General features: G+C 36.5%; 1 protein-coding gene across 6 annotated transcripts in view; it reads right to left on the bottom strand.

Annotated features, from left to right (window-relative positions):
• AGFG1 (ArfGAP with FG repeats 1) overlaps window positions 1-18,013 on the bottom strand; it is an 82,100-nt gene that overhangs the window by 31,477 nt on the left and 32,610 nt on the right. For all 6 annotated transcript variants that reach the window (XM_046018384.1, XM_046018385.1, XM_046018386.1 and 3 more), the window contains exons 3-5: window positions 5,553-5,668; window positions 1,914-2,076; window positions 396-549 (exon numbers count right to left, since the gene is read on the bottom strand). In XM_046018384.1, coding sequence (XP_045874340.1) covers window positions 396-549; window positions 1,914-2,076; window positions 5,553-5,668 — 433 coding nt within the window. The remainder of the gene's footprint in view (window positions 1-395; window positions 550-1,913; window positions 2,077-5,552; window positions 5,669-18,013) is intronic.

The raw sequence follows: 18,013 nt of genomic DNA, 5'->3' as shown, positions 1-18,013 counted from the left end.
ATTAGATATAATCTCTTCTGTGATTAAAAAAGCACCACGGCTGGGGCGCCGGGGTGGCTCAGTTGGTTAAGCCACTGCCTTCAGCTCAGATCATGATTCAGGAGTCCTGGGATCAAGTCCCACGTCTGGCTTCCCCTGCTCTGCAGGGAGCCTGTTTCTCCCTCTTCCTCTGCCTGCCACTCCCACTTGCGCATGCTTTCTCCCTCTCTGTCAAATAAATAAATAAAATCTTTGGCGGGGGGGAGCACAATGGCTACATATTACACCTCAATAACTATGAGGCCCACCCCCTCAATGTAACACATTTACTGATATTTAAGTTTTAAAAAGAATGGATGTTTCTTGGTGCTACATACATGTGTCTGGCAAAAAGCTGTTGGGGAAAAAACACGTACCTGCGTGACTGTTGAAATGTGCAAAGTTAGCAAAATTGGCTGTAGCTGTTGACTGAGGTGCTGGAGCAGCAAAGATGTCTGAGCCAAGATCACTTAAAAGGTCAAACTGCTTCTTTTCCTGCTGCTGCACTTGAGAGCGACCTACAACTGGGGACTATAAACCACATATTAACTATAAAGAGCTTCTGGTCAGTTCAGGTACATTTTTATAACACTATTTCCAATTCACCACGTTTAAAACACAGTTTTAAAGATTACACAATCTTTTACTTGTAGTCTTGAAAACTTTTGTTATTTTCTGAAAAGCACAAATTTTTAGTATCTATTCCCAAATTCTCTTGTTACAACAGTTGTTACACCTTCTAACACAAGACAGACTTAATGCTAAGAGCACAGTGATGAGACTTTCACAAAACACATCCTTTATATGATGGGAAGAGTACAATTATTTTTTATTCCAACCTCATCTTATCCAGATGCCCAAGTGTGATTTTTTTTTTTTAAAGATTCTGTTTATTTATTTAACAGAAAGAGATCACAAGTAGGCAGAGAGGCAGGCAGAGAGAGAGGGGGAAGCAGGCTCCCTGCTGAGCAGAGAGCCCGATTCAGGGCCTGATCCCAGGACCCTGGGATCATGACCTGAGCCAAAGGCAGAGGCTTAACCCACTGAGCCACCCAGGTGCCCCACCCAAGTGTGCATTATTAAAAACAGTAGGCTTTAATTCAAATAGTACTATACCTCAGAACCACTCTTGTGTAGGACAAACGTTGTAAGCCAGACAGGAACGAATCTGTCATACCTGAGTCAATTCTAATAAAGCGCAGAAACACAGACTTTACCAAGTTATGAAAAGACTTCAGTCTGTTTAGTTTTTTTAAATAAAGTATATAGGGGCTCCTGGGTGGCTCAGTGGGTTAAAGCCTCTGCCTTCGGCTCAGGTCATAATCCCAGGGTCCTGGGATCGAGCCCCGCATTGGGCTCTCTGCTCAGCAGGGAGCCTGCTTCCCTTCCTCTCTCTCTGCCTACTTGTGATCTCTGTCAAATAAATAAATAAAATCTTAAAAAAAAAAAAAGAAAATTAGGTATATAAAGCAAAGCCACCTGTGTTTCAATGATAAACATGCTTCACCATTAGGCAGGGAGAAAATTCTACTGCTTAAGAAATTCCTTCTTGTGAAAGTCCACTGCGGAGTCTATTCTGCTCTAACACTGATGGCCCCCATACACGTATGTTTTACTAAATGTATGTTATAGGACAGCTAGCTATTAACAACATTCCTGTACATCTTTACAAACCGGTGGAGCATTCAAAGAAACTCTAATTTGCAGTAGCAAAAGAGAACAAAAATATGCACCTTTCAACCACTTAACCAAGGTTCTTTTAACTTATTATAAACCTTTAGGACAGAATGCTACTGGCATATAAGTTTATGCTACTGTCTTAAAGAATTCTCAGATTCATGATACTCACTAACCTCCTTAAGTAGAAGCCTCTACAAAGACTTAAGACTACTCACCTGACTAGGTGTGCCCTTATTTAAGTGCAGTGCTGGTGCTGAATCTCCTAAAAGAGACTTCAGTGGTTTGACCTCAGGTGTGCTGCTTGTGCTACTGGCAGAGGACCCTGAAATAGATGCATGAACTGATGCCACCACTTTGGCTTGTTCTGGAGGGACATACCTAAAACACATGAAAAATTAAGCAGGTAGTTAACTTAAAAAATGTAGGGAATACTCTGCTTTAAAATGATAGACTTAATTATCATTTTTTATGAGACTACTTCAACAACAATCTTATTTCAAAACCCTCTTAGAATTGATAGCTTCAGACTGTATTTAATTGAAATACTCAAAAGGGTAATAAAGACTAACTACAAATCTTGTTTCAATTATTTACTTATAATTTTTCTAAGAAAATAAACAAAATACTGTTTTTTTAAAAAAGAGAGAACCTACAGTTAATATTCAGGATGAACAGTTAAAACTTTTAATTTTTAAAAACTAAACTATCATAAGATCATAAATAACATTTGGGAAGAGAGCAAAATTGGAAAATATTTATTATATTACAGTTAACAGTCTAAAATATAAAAGTCTATTACATTTCTAGGAGAGTAACAATGTAATCTTTAAATAAGCAGAAACAATTCACAAATGGAGACAAAGAAATGAAAAACACTTGTAAAACTCATAAAAATGCAAATTAAAATATCATTCACATTTGCTCCAAGCATAAATTTTATAAATTTTGTTATTTCCTATTAAAATATATAGGTAAGTATGCTCTTGTGTCCCAGAAATACAACTTCGAGGAACGTTTACTTCAGGATTAATGGGATAAGTAACACAGATAAATAAATGTGCATGTATGTTATCAGCTCTTTTTATAATTTCAAAAAACTGGCCATATATCAAACATTCATCAGGAGAAAAATATTTAAAGGGGTTATGTTAACATCTGTATAATAAAATGCTACATAGCTACTTTTGTTCTAACATGAAAAGATGTCCCTAAGACTTTACAGGTCTTTCAGGTTTGTTCTCAGTCATATAAATACAAGATTTACAGGAGGAAGAGCATAAAGACAGGAAAAAGAGGCAGTAGGAACATAATGCCCAAACATTGCCAATGCTAATCTCCAGGGCTAGGACCATGTCAGAGCTTTAGTTCTACTTCTAGTTTTTTGTCCCACCCTACTCTCTTCCCCTCCCATACCTCCAATATCACTTGAGGGACACGGGAAAACAGTGGTTAAGAGCATCTAAATGTTCTAGAGACAGAATTCTAATCCCAGCTCTACCACTCAACAGCTATGAAACCTAGGGCAAACTACTCCACCCTTTGTGCCTCCAATTTTTCATCTATAAAATGGAGATATAGTTGCTAGGAGGTATAACTGAGTTAACATTTGTAAATACTTAGAACAGTTCCTGGTACAGGTGTATTAGCTATGTAATTGTTAGCTCTTATCAAATTATATAATAATGACAAACAATACAAATGCTTTCCCAATAAATGGGACAGATGTGATATGAAAATGGAAACAGGAAGTTATGCTTTTCCATAATTTGGTGTATTTACTGATATCAATTTTTGAGTATAGTCAATCTCCTCAAAGGATACAACCAGATAATACCTATTTGGTTCTAAACACTCACCTAACTAAAAGTAAAGCAACCAGGCTTGTGTAGCATAGGAAGTGAGTTTGAAAACTGGTCAATTTCAAAACCCCTTCAAATTTAAGACAATAGCCTCAAGGTGTTAAGTACAGTGAGGATCTTTAGAGAGACTGCATTTGGCTAGTGCTTATGTCATGTTAAAAACCCACTGCACTGCTCTCTCATTACATTGTCCCAGGGATGCAGAAGTGTGAGTTTAAAATGCACAGGGCCTGGCCCACCTGACTGTGGGTCACTCCCTCTAGGGGCCCATGTTTCAACTGTGTATTTGTATTATTCTTGTCATTACCACCCTGTTTCTCAGGACAGAAAAAGTAACACTAATAATAATTATTTGAGGTTAACAGTTATTTGGGTTATGGTCTGAATAATTTTATTATTATCATCATAAATGCAAGAAGGGAATCAATGGTTTTAAATCTATTAACTCTTACTAATGCACATTTTCCTTTTGCTGCTTAAAGATAAACCATCTGAAATCCCATCTAAGTTCTATTCAAACTAACTTTCTGAGTTGGTAAAACTGTTGGGAAAAAATCAAAATTAGGCTATAGCTATGCAAGGAGAAAGGTCTAACTACAGGATACAAGGTCTTGGAAATTAAGAGCTGAAATGATAGAACGATAAATATACACTTCATTTTAAGAGAATCATTCATGCCACCATGTTTTTACTATTACTCCACCCTCAAAGATTTTCTTCTTTCCTGATCTAAAATTTTACTAGTATGGGGGTGTCTGGGTGGCTCAGTTGGTTAAACATCTGCCTTTGGCTCAGGTCATGATCCCGGAGTCCCAGGATCAAGTTCCAGATCAGATTCCCTGCTTGGTGTGGAATCTGCTTCTCTCTCTGCTCCTCGCCCCATCTCATGCTCTCTCACTCCCTCTCTCAAGTAAATAAATAGAATCTTTAAAATTGTACTGGTTTGTTTTTATCTCCGTTCATACTAAACATATCTGGTGCTGCTGAATATAGCCCTGAATATGGCTATGGCTAATCTTGCCTCGCAAAAAGTAGTCTCCTCTAGAGAACAATAAGAATTCAAAGTTCACAGAGCACACAAACCAAAGCCACTTCTTTCTACTGTGCTCACTGAATAAAAGTAGAGATATGCCACCCATGAACCATAGCAAGTACTCCCTTAGGATCCCCTGGGTTAAAATACAGCTCCTCAGGGAAACAAGAAACCATTTACTTCCTCCTTATCTATTCCCCCTACTTGTGACTCTCTCGTTAATCTTCTTAACCCCTCAAGAAGGAAATATATACCAACGAATAAAGAGTCTTAGTAAACTGAACTGTGTTAATATAGCTAAAAAATGATGATTCTAGAGTAGTTGAATACTAGTTTTATAGACACATTTCCTGCTCTGCTTTTTAAATGGCTTTACCAGCCACACGTCCAACCTGTTCTAGTTTCTTTTTAAAAATTAACATCTGATGGATTTAGTCAGGGGAGCATAAAGGCTCCCTTCTTAACCAGGTAGTAAGATAATTTCTTGGGTGAGAAGTGAGGATATTTTGAGCAAAGACTTAACTGCAAAATGCAATTAAGTGGATGGATTACTACACAAGAGCTTTAGCATAGTGCTTAGTATATAAAAGATGCTAAATACTTGCTAAATGAATGATGAATGATGATTTTAAGAAAGAGGCTGTATAAAACTAGAATGTCTTGAGAAGCTAATAGGACTACAGAATGATTAGAAGGAAGGATCCCTAACTTTCCAAAAAATGGTAGGAGGCCTGGGAATAAGGAACAAGCTGCTGTTTGGCACAGGTGACTTAAGTAGAAGTCAAGGCTTTTAGAAACCAAACCCAATAAAATGCCAGTATATAATAAGGATCAATCTACCTGCACACCTATTTCCGTATTTCCTATCTACCTGAATTTCCTGCCTTTGTTTTCAGATTAATCTTACCCATAATTAATGTGAATTTGGGAGCCTTTGCTCTAAATACAAACTATTCACTCACCATCTTTTCTTTTCATACTTTTCTTGTAGGAACTCTTTCACTTTTTGTGGATCCCTGAAGTCTGGAATTGCTGAAGATCTATCATCAAATAATCCTAGCCAAATCTGTTTACAGACCTTTGGAAAGAATTAAAAAAACAAAAGTGTTAAATTCAACATCTTAACTTAATGAAATTTTAAGGGAAAATTATGATTCTTTCAAAAAGCTAACCTACTTAATACCACTGCTTTCAATGAGAATATTTTACCACAAAGAAAAATGAAGCAACGAATGAAGTAAATTTATTTTAATATATTCCAGTATGCAGTAAAATCTTAGCAACGGTATAAAAAATAACACCTCACAGGGAAACAACTAATGAAATGGGATTTGAGGGGATCTGGGACTTTTTGGTCTTGAAACGACCATAAACTGTAAGCCCTGAGCAAAGTCGATACTTTTATAAACCTCTGTTCCTTCACCCCATAAAACAGAGGAATTAGATCAGCAGCAATTTTATGGCTCTTTGACATATTTAAAATCAACCAAAAAAGGGGTGCCCAGCTGGTTTCAGTCAGTAGAGTACGTGACTCTTGTTTTAAAAAAAGATTTATCTATTTATTTGAGAGAGAAAGAGAGCGCGTGCATATGCCTCAACACCGGGGGCGGGGGGGGGCAGAGGGAGAGGAAGAAAGAGTCTTAAGCAGATTCAGCACTGAGCAGGGAGCCCGACATGAGGCTCAATCCCACGACCTGAGATCTCAACCACAGCCAAAACCAAGAGTCAGACACTTAACCAACTATGCCACCCAGATGCCTCTAGATCATGTGACTCATGATCTCAGGATCGTAAGTTCAAGCCCCATGTTGGATGCAGAGATTAATTTAAAAAAAAAAACAAAAAATTTAACCAAAAAAAAAAAAAACAAAAAAAAAACCCAAGTATAAAGTACTAGAATCATAAATGATTTGACCTTAAAGTACAATAACAATAACAAAGATACAAGGCAGATACAACTCTAGCTTTATAATTACCTCCTATGCTTTCTTACCTCTAATGGCTAAAAAGTAAGAATCTAAGATATTTAACTTTTTAGAAAAACTACAGAAATGAAATGATGCAGAACTCATATACAACACAAAGAGCAGAGAAGTATAAAGAATAAACTGATAAGGAGGACTTCAAAATTTACAACTATTGCTCTTTCATAAAACTTAAAAGAAAAAATGAAAAGGAAAGCCACCAACTGATAAAAAGTGTTGGCAAAATGTGTTAAGAAGCTAAAAGAACATGAATCCAAAATACATTTAAAAATTCTTAAAACTCAATTATAAAAAAACTTTTAAGAGTGGGCAGAGAAGGTGGACACTTCATAGAAGACACACGTATCACTAATAAGCAGCCCAAAATCACTAGTCATGCAAAAAATTAAAACATCAAGACTCCACAGACACCCATAGATACCACTAGATGGCTAAAAATAAAAAGATTAACCATATCATGTGTTGTTGGTAACAAAGTGGAACAACTGGAACTCTCAAAAATGTTAAAATGATACAATCACTTTGGAAGACTGTTGACAGTTTCTTTAAAGTTAAATATATACCTACCTACCAGATGACCCAGCCTTCCCACTTCTAAGTATTTACCCAACAAATATAAAAAATACATGTCTACACTCAGATATGCATACAATGTTCACAGCTGTTTTATAGTTCTACTCCAAAGTGGAAACAACCCAAAATGTTCATCAACAGGTAGAACAGATCAATTTTGGAACACCCAAGTAGGATACTATTCAGTAATTAGGAGGAGTAAATTATTGATATATGCCAACTACATTAATCAACCTCAAGATAATTATGCTGACTGAGAAGCCAGACCTCCCCCTCTAAAAGTACAAACTGTAAGATTCCATTCATTTCTATTTCAGAAAATATAAACTTATGAATAGTAACAGAAAGCAGATCAGCAGATACATTACAAATGAGCACAAAAAACCTCTTCAGGATAATGAAAATGTATGTTGTCTTGTCACTACAGTGACGGTTTCGCATATATCAAAATTCATCAAAACTGTATAGTTTAAACACACACAAGTTATTGTAATTAATTACTCTTCAGTAAAACTATAAGGAACTAGTCCACAAGTTCCCAAAATTAATTATTTTAAAAAATAACCAATTATGACACTGTGAAGAGAACACAGTATCTAGCTTCAGAGTCCGACAAAGATTTGAGGAATCAGAATGAAAAGCAGTAGCACATCTCTCAATCTTACCCTGTTCACTGAAGTAAGGGAGAAAGAACCAGGAAAAGGACACACCCTTTTCTTCTATCTGTATCCCAAGCATGTTTCAAGACAAACTCTCTTGTGGTTCCCTCCTACTCCAGGCTCAATACAGATACTATACCATCATTAAGGCAGTCTAGTTGACACACATTAAGTTCTAGGCTTCAGTATCATTATAAAAAATTTTCAGTGGCAAAGCCCAAGAAGTGCAGACACCCAGAAATGGTGATGCAACTTACTGCCAGAAATAATATCAACCCTGTAGAGAGCCAGTTTCTCCAAAAGCTATTTAATAACTTAAAAGGAACCACATGAGATTCTCCTTAGTCAGAAACCTGACTAATGATTCTCCAAAAATGTAATTTTGAAAGATGCTGTGGCTTTACAATTACATTTACAAAGGGGGACTAGAAGTTTCTAATTCTTCTACCTTAAAAATTTCCAGATGAGAAAACAAGAGACATGGCGATCATTTGCTCAAAGCCAAAGAATTATTAACTGTAACTGACACAATTAGTTCAGGACACTTTACAACATTTAGTCTTTACATTCCAAAAATCCCCATTTACTACTATATACAATTTTTTTTTTTTTTTTTTAATATTTTATTTATTTGACAGAGAGAAATCACAACTAGGCAGAGAGACAGGCAGAGAGAAAGGAGGAAGCAGGCTCCCCGCGGAGCAGAGAGCCCAATGTGGGGCTCGATCCCAGGACCCTGGGATCATGACCTGAGCTGAAGGCAGAGGCTTTAACCCACTGAGCCACTCAGGTGCCCCTACTATATACAATTTTTTAAACTACAAACAGTGAATAAATAACAAATATACAAATAAATAAAAAGAAGGGCTGAAGAGAGATCATTAAGTTACTGTCTTGGCACTCATCATGGTAATATAAAGATGAAGTACTTGATGGTAAACCTTATAGAAATCTGGCATCAGCAGCCTGATCGGCTCGGCCACTCACAATTCTGTACTAACTGCTATGGTCCTGCTCCTGCTCTCTGACTGGAAAAATCATTAAAACTAGCTGCTTTGGTCCACTACAAATTCATAATATCTCACTATCAAAGCCCCTTAATGGTAGTAGTTCTTATTTCTGACTGTTAGCCCACAATAACTATTTTCCATATTGCTCAAAATCCTAACCATAACTGCCACTCTTGTCAGTTGACTTTGGACCTTCATACCTAAGTGAAGTTGCTCTCAAAATGCATTCCCTAGGGGGACCTGGGTGGCTCAGTAGGTTAAGCATCCCCATCTCTTGGTTTTGGGCTCAGGTCTCCTCAGGGACCTGAGGGAGTCTGCTTCTGGGTTCTATCTCTCCCACTGCCCCTCCCTCAGCTCATGCCCTCTGTCTCTAAAAAGAAATAGATGAATCTTTAAAAAAAAAAAAAAAGAAGAACAAAACACACCACAACACTCTCCAACTCCCTGGACCAGCAGCATCAGCATCACCTAAGAACTTGTAAATGCAAACATTCAGGACCCAATCAAGAACTAAGAAATCAGGACCTCAAGAGGTGGTGCCCAGCCATGTATCTCAGCAAGCCCTTTGGGTAACTAGGGAATAGGCCAAGGTTTGAAAACCAATGCTTTATTAAAATCAAGCCAGGAAATGTAAACTTCCTTTCCATATATATATACACTACATATAGTTTTCAGTACTTCTTAAAATTATGTACTCTAAGCCTATTATTGGGCAAGATTCATTTGAGAGAAAGTGTTCCAGGGACACATTTGGGAAACTGTCAGTCTCTAAATCTTTAAGACCCATTCACATTTTAGTTCCTGAAAAGCTGGCTTCTGTTACAACCATTCTAACTAAAATTGCTCTTTCAGGTTTATAGATTTTTTGATAGAAACGTATAAAGTTCTCTGTTTTGTTAGTAAAATAATAAATACTATCAACTGAAAAGGGAGTTTTTTAAAGTTAAAGGAGAATGGGAGAGTGAATTACTAACACAGCAAGCAGTACTGAGGTCTGTGGTTGTGAGTACTAAAATGAAACCAGTCATCAAAGTTGTGTGTTTCCCTCCAGCCTCATCTGGCTATCTAGGTGGAAAGTAGTCAAGTGTTGGCTTTAACCAAGGTAAAATACAACAAAAATTAAAGAGGAATGGTTATAACAGACTATGGAATCTAAAGTGAGAAAAACAAAGATATGATGAGGATGATGGACAACAAAGAAGTTTAGCCTCAGGTTGTACCAAAGTTGCTGGGAGTTAGAAATTAGAGGGAAAGAGCTGGGAAGAAAAAAGTGGAGGTGCTCAGAGAACAGGATGCTTGAACTTGAACTCTGAGAGGTGATTCAATTACTGATAAATAAAAAAATCTAAAATAAGATGCAGGATTATTAGAGGTTAAGAAGTCAAGGAATTAGGAGGCCAGATTGTCCGTGCAGATACTGAGATTGGCAGAAATGATTAACACTAGTAGAGAAGACACTAAGTAAGGAGGTAAAATCTATAATGAATGAGCGGCCTCAAAGGTATAACTGCAACAAGAAGCCACAGCAGTTGATAAAACCTATTTGCATGAGAAACATGCAGCTAGGGGACCAGAAACACCACTGGGGAGCAAGAATGATCTGAAAAGTCACCACCATTAAGAGCTGCACTCATAATGTAATTAGTTTTGATAATCTCTTTGAGGGAGGTGGATAATCAGCTCTAATTATAGAATAATGGGATGGCTGGGTAGTTCAGAGCCTAGACTAGGGAACCAGACAGCCTGAATTTGAATTCCAACTCTGTTTAGTAATAGAAGCTGCTTCACAGGGATGGTGGAAGGGTTAAATAAGTTAACAGGTGTTTTCCACTCCACAACAGGTATATATAGTGAACTTTAATTAGTATTAGTTATTACTACTTTCAGAGGTGGGTTATGGTACAATAAAGTGAGCAAGGCTAGAAAGCAGAGGTCTCCTCAAGAACACAGGAACTATGAGTCTCCCTTCTTTCCTGCTACAGACAGAACCAAAGTCTTCCTGATAAAATAATCTTCCTCCCCCAAACTTCTATAGCACTCTGTACCTCTCACATGAGATTCATTACTAACTGCCTCATATTTAAATTACTGCACATCTCATGTACTTCTGAATTCCCAATGCTTAAAAAAATGGGTTGTGCCATAGTGTGCTCAATAAACATACCGATAATGCTCAAAACCACACATCATTTATTTTAAAATAAAATTACATATCAGTCAACACAATAAACCCATGAAATTGCCAGAATATTTTTTCCTTATTCTAGTGCTAATCCACTTTAGAACTGCAATCATAATAGCCACTGACAGAACCTAAAATATTTTAAAGCATATTTATTAGTCAAGGTTGCCACAGAAAACAGGTGGCATACTCAATTTGGGAAATTTGAAAAAAGTTTAATAGACTATTTACAAAGCACAGAGGCTATAAGGAAATCATGAGTACAGTACCCCATATTAGTAACAGCAGGGCCCAACCCTACCCATTGGTAGGAGGAGGTAGGAGGAGGTGAATAAGAGGTCAGTAATCTTAAAAGAAAGAGGGCTACTTGATGGGAGATTGACCTTCAATGGAAGGATGCAGAAAGGATACAAGAAATCCCACAGGAAAGAAGAATGTAAATATTTTAACCTCTCCCTCTTTACTTTCTTTCTCTGAGCCACTGACAATGCTCCCCAACAGCTACCCAAATGGAAGCCAGGAATCAAGAAAGCCCATTTGTGTATCCACATAAACCAGCTGCCTGAAGCAGCAGGGTAAAGACCAGAGCTAGAAGGGCAGATGAAAGCTCTCCAGCACAGCACCCAAACCGTGGTAATAAATATATGCAGTGCAAGCAATTTAACAAACTCAATTACGGACACCAGAGATAGGAAACATCCCTACCAATTCTCAATTACTCTTATAAAAAAGGAAGGGTAAGAAAACACTTCTGCATTGGGCTTGAGAAGGGTAGAGGGTACAGCTTTATTACCGTCTCATGAGACAGCAAAAGAGAGCAGAAATTTGTGTGAGAGGGAATTTACCTTTATAACCCTTATTTTCACAAAAAGGATACAAAGAATAAAGACTGTGACAAGACTCTGTTTTGCAACCTCTACGTAAAAAGATAAAAAATAAGGAAAGGATAGAAGGATGTTCTGGAATTAGAGAATCTTTTTTCATTAATCCAATCTATATATATCCAACTACTTTTTTGTCTTTTCACTTCACACTGAAGAGATGGGAGGATTATTGACTCCATGTAAGATATAATTACAGCATCTGATAATATTGCCCATAAAATACAGAAACAAATAATGAGACTTAAAGAATTGAAAAGTTTATGAACAAGTAACTAATACCCACTCTTTCTAAGCAACAGAAAAACTGAGCAAAAATAAATATTAACAAACAGAAAATCCCATTAAAAGCTCTCAAGAGAGATACCATGTATCATCAATACATTATTTTGCCCCCAAAAGGAGAAAAATCATTTTTTTGCCTTATTTTGCCCTAAAAATCCAAAATCAGAAAAATAGCTCAAAAACATGTCATGACTCAAGTAAAATACTGGAAAAATAAGTACATCATTAATATTTCCTACACCCATCCAAGCTACGTTAGCGTGATTATGCTAATACTTCTAGACTGGTAGGTATTTCTCTGTGATGGCCTAGTTAAAGGATATATATTAGTTAATAATACTTAGAGAAACAAAGACACTATTCATAGGAGTTATGCAAGAGAAACAAATAGTTCTCTGTGTATATATCTTTTTAGGACTATATGGCATATTCCAACTTAAAATTTGGTTTTAAAAAAACATGCCAGAGGATGCCTGGGTGGCTCAGTTGGTTAAGCGGCTGCCTTCAGCTCAGGTCATGATCCCAGCGTCCTGGGATCGAGTCCCACATTGGGTTCCTTGTTCAGTGGGGAGCCTGCTTCTCCCTCTGCCTCTGCCTACCACTCTGTCTGCCTGCGCTTGCTCTCTCGCGCGCTCTAATAAATAAATAAATAAATGCCAGAATTAGAACATATGCAACTGATTCATTGAAGAGGAACTCACAAACTTTATGTGCAGATAACTAAGAAACAGCCTCTGTGAACCAGACACATAAATGGATATGTGAGGAAATAAGACCTATATCAAATCCAATTTATTTAATCTTAGGTATTTTTTTTAATTTAAGCACAAACTATCTTATAATGGCTTCCTTTATATAGAAATCAAATTCTTCAACAATTTAGGCTCCAAAAGAGCCAACCCCTGATTAACTCTAGTCTCCTCTTCTATCATCACTCTTTCTAGCCACATAGGCCTCCTCAGAAAGTCTTCCCTGAACATCCAATCCAAAGGGGGCAACAACCCCCACACCAAACCTCATATATACATTACTACAACATATTATTTACTTTCACCCCTTTATTTCACAGCTAATAAATGTAAACTTCATGAGGTAGGAACCTTCTCTCTACCACTATTTTTATTCTCAGTGTCTGACAGCAGACATGAAATAAATAACCTATATAAATAACCTATATAACCTATGAAATATGAAATATTTCATATAAATATGAAATAAATAACCAACTTCCTATCAGTATTGAAATATACGTGATGCAGAAATTATCTGTTTGCCCTTCGTTCCACTTAAAATATATATGCTGACCCAGAACATTAGCTTACCAACTTACTCATGCAGAAGTAATAAATTCACTGATCCAAATTCTCACATTCTATATAGACCAGAGGTTAGCAAATTAGACCTCACAGGCTAAATCTGGCCTACGGTCTGTGTTAGTGGCTACAGTTTCATTGGAACACAGCCACGTGCACTTGTTTATCTACTGTCTGTGCTGCTTTGTTGGGTAGCTACAAGAGAGACTGTATGGTCCAAAAAACCTCATATGTACTGTTTGGGTACTTCCCAATTAGATATGTACTGACCCTTTATAGAAAAGGTCTGCCAACCCCTGACTTACCTCCAAGTATGGATTTTACTAGGATACCATCCCAATATCCAAAAATAAAAATGATTTAAATAGAATAATAAATTAAAGCCTATTTTAGAGGTAGGTATCATATTGTGCATGAGGAATAACAGAGATGAAACTAAAATGACCCCTTTCCAAGAATAAGGACTATATAAGGGCCAATTTATTCCCTAGAGAATAAAGGAGAAAAAGTATCAGAGTAAGTTTCATGTAAGGATTAATAGATATTTAACACTTGTTTTCTAAGTAGCTGATGAGTACAAAGAGAAAAGATAAAAGCAGCAAATATTTAGAACACTAAAGAGAAATTAAATGCAGTGGAAACCACAGTAAAACTTACTTGCAAATATCCATGGTTTGTGAAGCGATCAGGAGCGTTAACTCAGAAACCTACCATGGCCACTTAGTAAAAGGCAGTATACAATACACAGCGCATTCCCAGGCCTGATTTCATTTAAAGTCTCTAATGTCAGATAGTATTCCAGATAGGTTTCAAAAAACAAAAACCCAGCCACAGTAGTTCAGATAAAACAAGTTCACAGGACACATACAGCAACTCTTCAAGAAAACAAAGACTTATGGGAACCTAGCCTGCAAAGAGAAAGCCATCTGGGACCTAGGTAGTCTGAGTATCTGTTTCCAAAACCCCTCTCCAAAACCGTCCCACCAAACAGTTTATTACCTCTGATTCTCACAGTATATCTATAAAGTTACTGCTCTTACCTTAGTACATGATTTTTTTTTCCTATTGACTTGTTAGGATTGCACATGGCCCAAGTACCTATGTTTTCGGTTTAAGTGATTCATCAGTTGCATCCAGCCTCAGTGAACCTCAATTCAATTTCTTATAAGAGGGAGGATCTGATTAGTCACTGGCCTCCAGGGTTAGCTGTCCATTCCTGGGCCAACAAACTGTGTGTTTTGTATCCTTATTTTGTGGTTTTCCCAAGACAGCAAGGGAGCCTTCTCCCTTTCTTCCGCCAGCAAGGAGCATGAGCAAGGTAAGGACTCCTCAACTCAAAATACATGTTGATTCATGAATGTGCTTTGCAAATTATAGAAAGTTTTATAAATGTAAAATTTACTACCTTAGTTAAGTCACATTAGTGTGGAGAAAGATTATCATCTGCCCTAACTTCTCAAACTAAGATGACATAATTACATTACCCTGTATGGGTAACAAAACAACTGGGTCTTATCATTTTTGTGTATCTTTAAAAAGCTTCCTGGTTTTAGCTAGTTAAATTTATCAATATTTACTCTGTGATTTTTCCACTGCTTTTCGTATATAAAGTCCTTACAAATTTAAATGTTAAACAGTCAGTCAGCTATATTTTCTATTAATTTTTATGGTAATTGCTTGTGGATTTTTTAATTGTCTACCCCCAAGCATATACAACCTTAAATACTACAATTTAGTCTGTTTTTTAGCCATAAAATAATTTGTTTTACAGAAAAGCTGCAAGTGCAGTAGAAAAGAACTCTCACATACCCCTTACTCAAAGTCTCTAATGTTAACATTTACTTTACCATTCTCTCTTGGGATAGACAAATTTTTTTCTGAACCATTTAGATATGGACCTTCTCTTTCTAAATGTGTATCTCCTAAAAATAAGGACATTCTTTTATATGACAAATATAGCAAAATTATTAAAATAAGGAAATAAATATTTTGGGTTTTTATTATCTAATCCACAGACTAATCAATCATCTTAACAATGTCCTTTATTGCAAAAGGAAAAGGATCAATCACCCGGTACAGAATCCATAACCGTCTTGTTGCCTTTAATCTGGAACAGTTTCTTGGTGAACAGTTCTTTCATGCGTCTTTGCCTTCATGACCCTGACATTTTTGAAGAGCACAGGCCAGTTATTTTGCAGTATGTTCCTTTATTGGTTTTCTCAAAACAAAATTTCTGTCATACATGTAAGTCATGTTGTAAACTCCTCAGTGCATATCAGGAGCACTGATGTCAACTTAATCCCATTCTTGGGTGATGTTAAGTGTACATAAACCAGGTTTCTCCAAAATAAAGTCACATTTTTCTCTTTGGGATTAAAAAACATCTTGTAGGGAGATACTCTGAGACATTTTCTATATTTTTATTGTTTGGGGGCTTTTAAATTGTAACTTTAAGTACTTCTAGGGACACCTGGGTGGCTCAGTTGGTTAAGCACCTGCCTTCAGCTCACATCATGATCCCAAGGTCCTGGGATCAAATTCCTCATTAGGTTCCTTGCTCAGAAGGGGGTCTCCTTCTCCCTCTGCCTGCTTCTGCCTGCTGCTCTCCCTCCTTGTGCTTTTTCTCTGACAAATAAATAAATAAAATCTTTAAAAAATTTCAAATTAAAAATACTTCTGAAATATATTTTGATATATTCTGTTGATTAACATTCTGACTTTCCCTTTACTGAATAAACAACTCTTTCCATACCGAACTGCTGAAATTCATTTATTTTATGATAACGTCATACACCTAATACATAGAGAGATTATAGCATATCTCAGAATCTACTCTACGGATCTGTGCCTAGTCTAGTTTCAGACTACTGTAGTTGCCACACGTTTATATTACAAATTATTGCCTATAAACACAGATACATTTAGTATCTAAGTACAGCCAATCTTATTTCCTCTTCTGTTTACAATTTCTTCCTAGTTAATTTTACTTCTTCGTTTTTTTGGATGAACTTTAGAATCACCGTCTAAAAAGGATAACAAAATTCATACCAGTGTTTTGGTTCCAATCATTCTACACTAATTTGTGAACCTCTTCAAGCACAGCATTCTCATTCCCAAAGACAGTTATAAATCTTATATGCCAGACTGCCAAGAAGGAAAATTAACCAAGGTTTTGGTTTCTCTCTCTCCACAGAGAAAGTTTTCAATTTTTATATTTTCCAGAATATAACTAGAACAGACAAGGTATTGAGCAAGGGAGGAGAATGGGCAAGTTAACATAATCATATTTCTTTTAGAACTGAATATTAAGAACCAGTTTTATTTACTTGTCATGATATGAAATAAGAACTGTTTGTGGATTACCAATGACTTAAGGACAGCATTAAATACCAGCGAACCAACTCTAACAAGAACACTACTCATTCAATGTTTAACTCAATCTAAGGCTCAACGATAATAATTGATTTGTACTGACACTTCTATTGTCTGGTTGTCCTGGTGACTAAAGGCATGCATTTGCCAGACAGCTGACCCAGGCTGGGAATGTAGCCTTTGGCTGAGGAATAGAGAGACTAACTGCCCCAAATGCAAAACAACCCTCTGAAGTAAACCTGTTCTCTACCATATTCTATGTAAATGAATGATCAGAAGAAGAAACAATATGCAAATACAAGGGTGACTCATCAGTTGATAAAAAAGAAAAAAAAAGGAGGAATATTCAGGCAAAGCTCTTCTAAGCAGACTTGAGGTTTGCAGAAGAGCTAAGTTTTAAGTAGGTTTCCAAAAGAGATTATTTCCATGTCCAAAGGGGACAATTTGAGCATTAATAGGAATAACTACAACAGACTAAATACATCAAGTAATGTCATAATGATATTTAAAAGAACACACCTAGTTTGTCACTGTTGAAGATGCTATGGAACTACTCATTTTGAAAACAGTTAAATATTGAGAACCACAAATAGCTCTATGTGCACTATACCTGATATGTATGAGACGTAGTTTGATATACTTAAAAAGAATAAGAATAGATTAAAAGAATAAAGGCATTCCATATTAATGTAAATGACTTATTTATGAAAAACAGCTGTATTTTCTAAAACTAAAAAACATTAGTGAAAAAAAGTGGCACTGTTCTACATCTTTGCAAATTTCATTAATACCTGACTGAACATTAGACAGCTTATTTCTCATCTGCTTCTGCATCTTTACGTTATATAGCGTCTGGAAAACTCTCCTATATACTCATGAGAATGAAAATAAAAATAGCAAATCAAGTATAATCAAAAATTTTTGACTTTATAAAATCCCTGAAAAGATCTTAAGAATCATCAACAGGTCCCCAGACTGCACTTGGAAAATCGCCAAATTAGAAATCACCACCTTAAGCCCAAATTAATGGATCTAGGAATAGAGAACTGCAGTAACAGCTTCTAACATACCACTCACCACCACACTAACATACCACCCGAGGGCCTATGAAACATCGCATCTTCCCCTTCTCCAAACTAAACGTGAACCTTAAGAAGCTACTA

Source organism: Meles meles, chromosome 9 (genome assembly GCF_922984935.1).
Source record: "Meles meles chromosome 9, mMelMel3.1 paternal haplotype, whole genome shotgun sequence".
NCBI classification, from domain to species: domain Eukaryota; kingdom Metazoa; phylum Chordata; class Mammalia; order Carnivora; family Mustelidae; genus Meles; species Meles meles.
The sequence above is the reverse complement of the archived record's forward strand: the minus strand, read 5'-3'. Positions and strand labels throughout refer to the sequence as shown.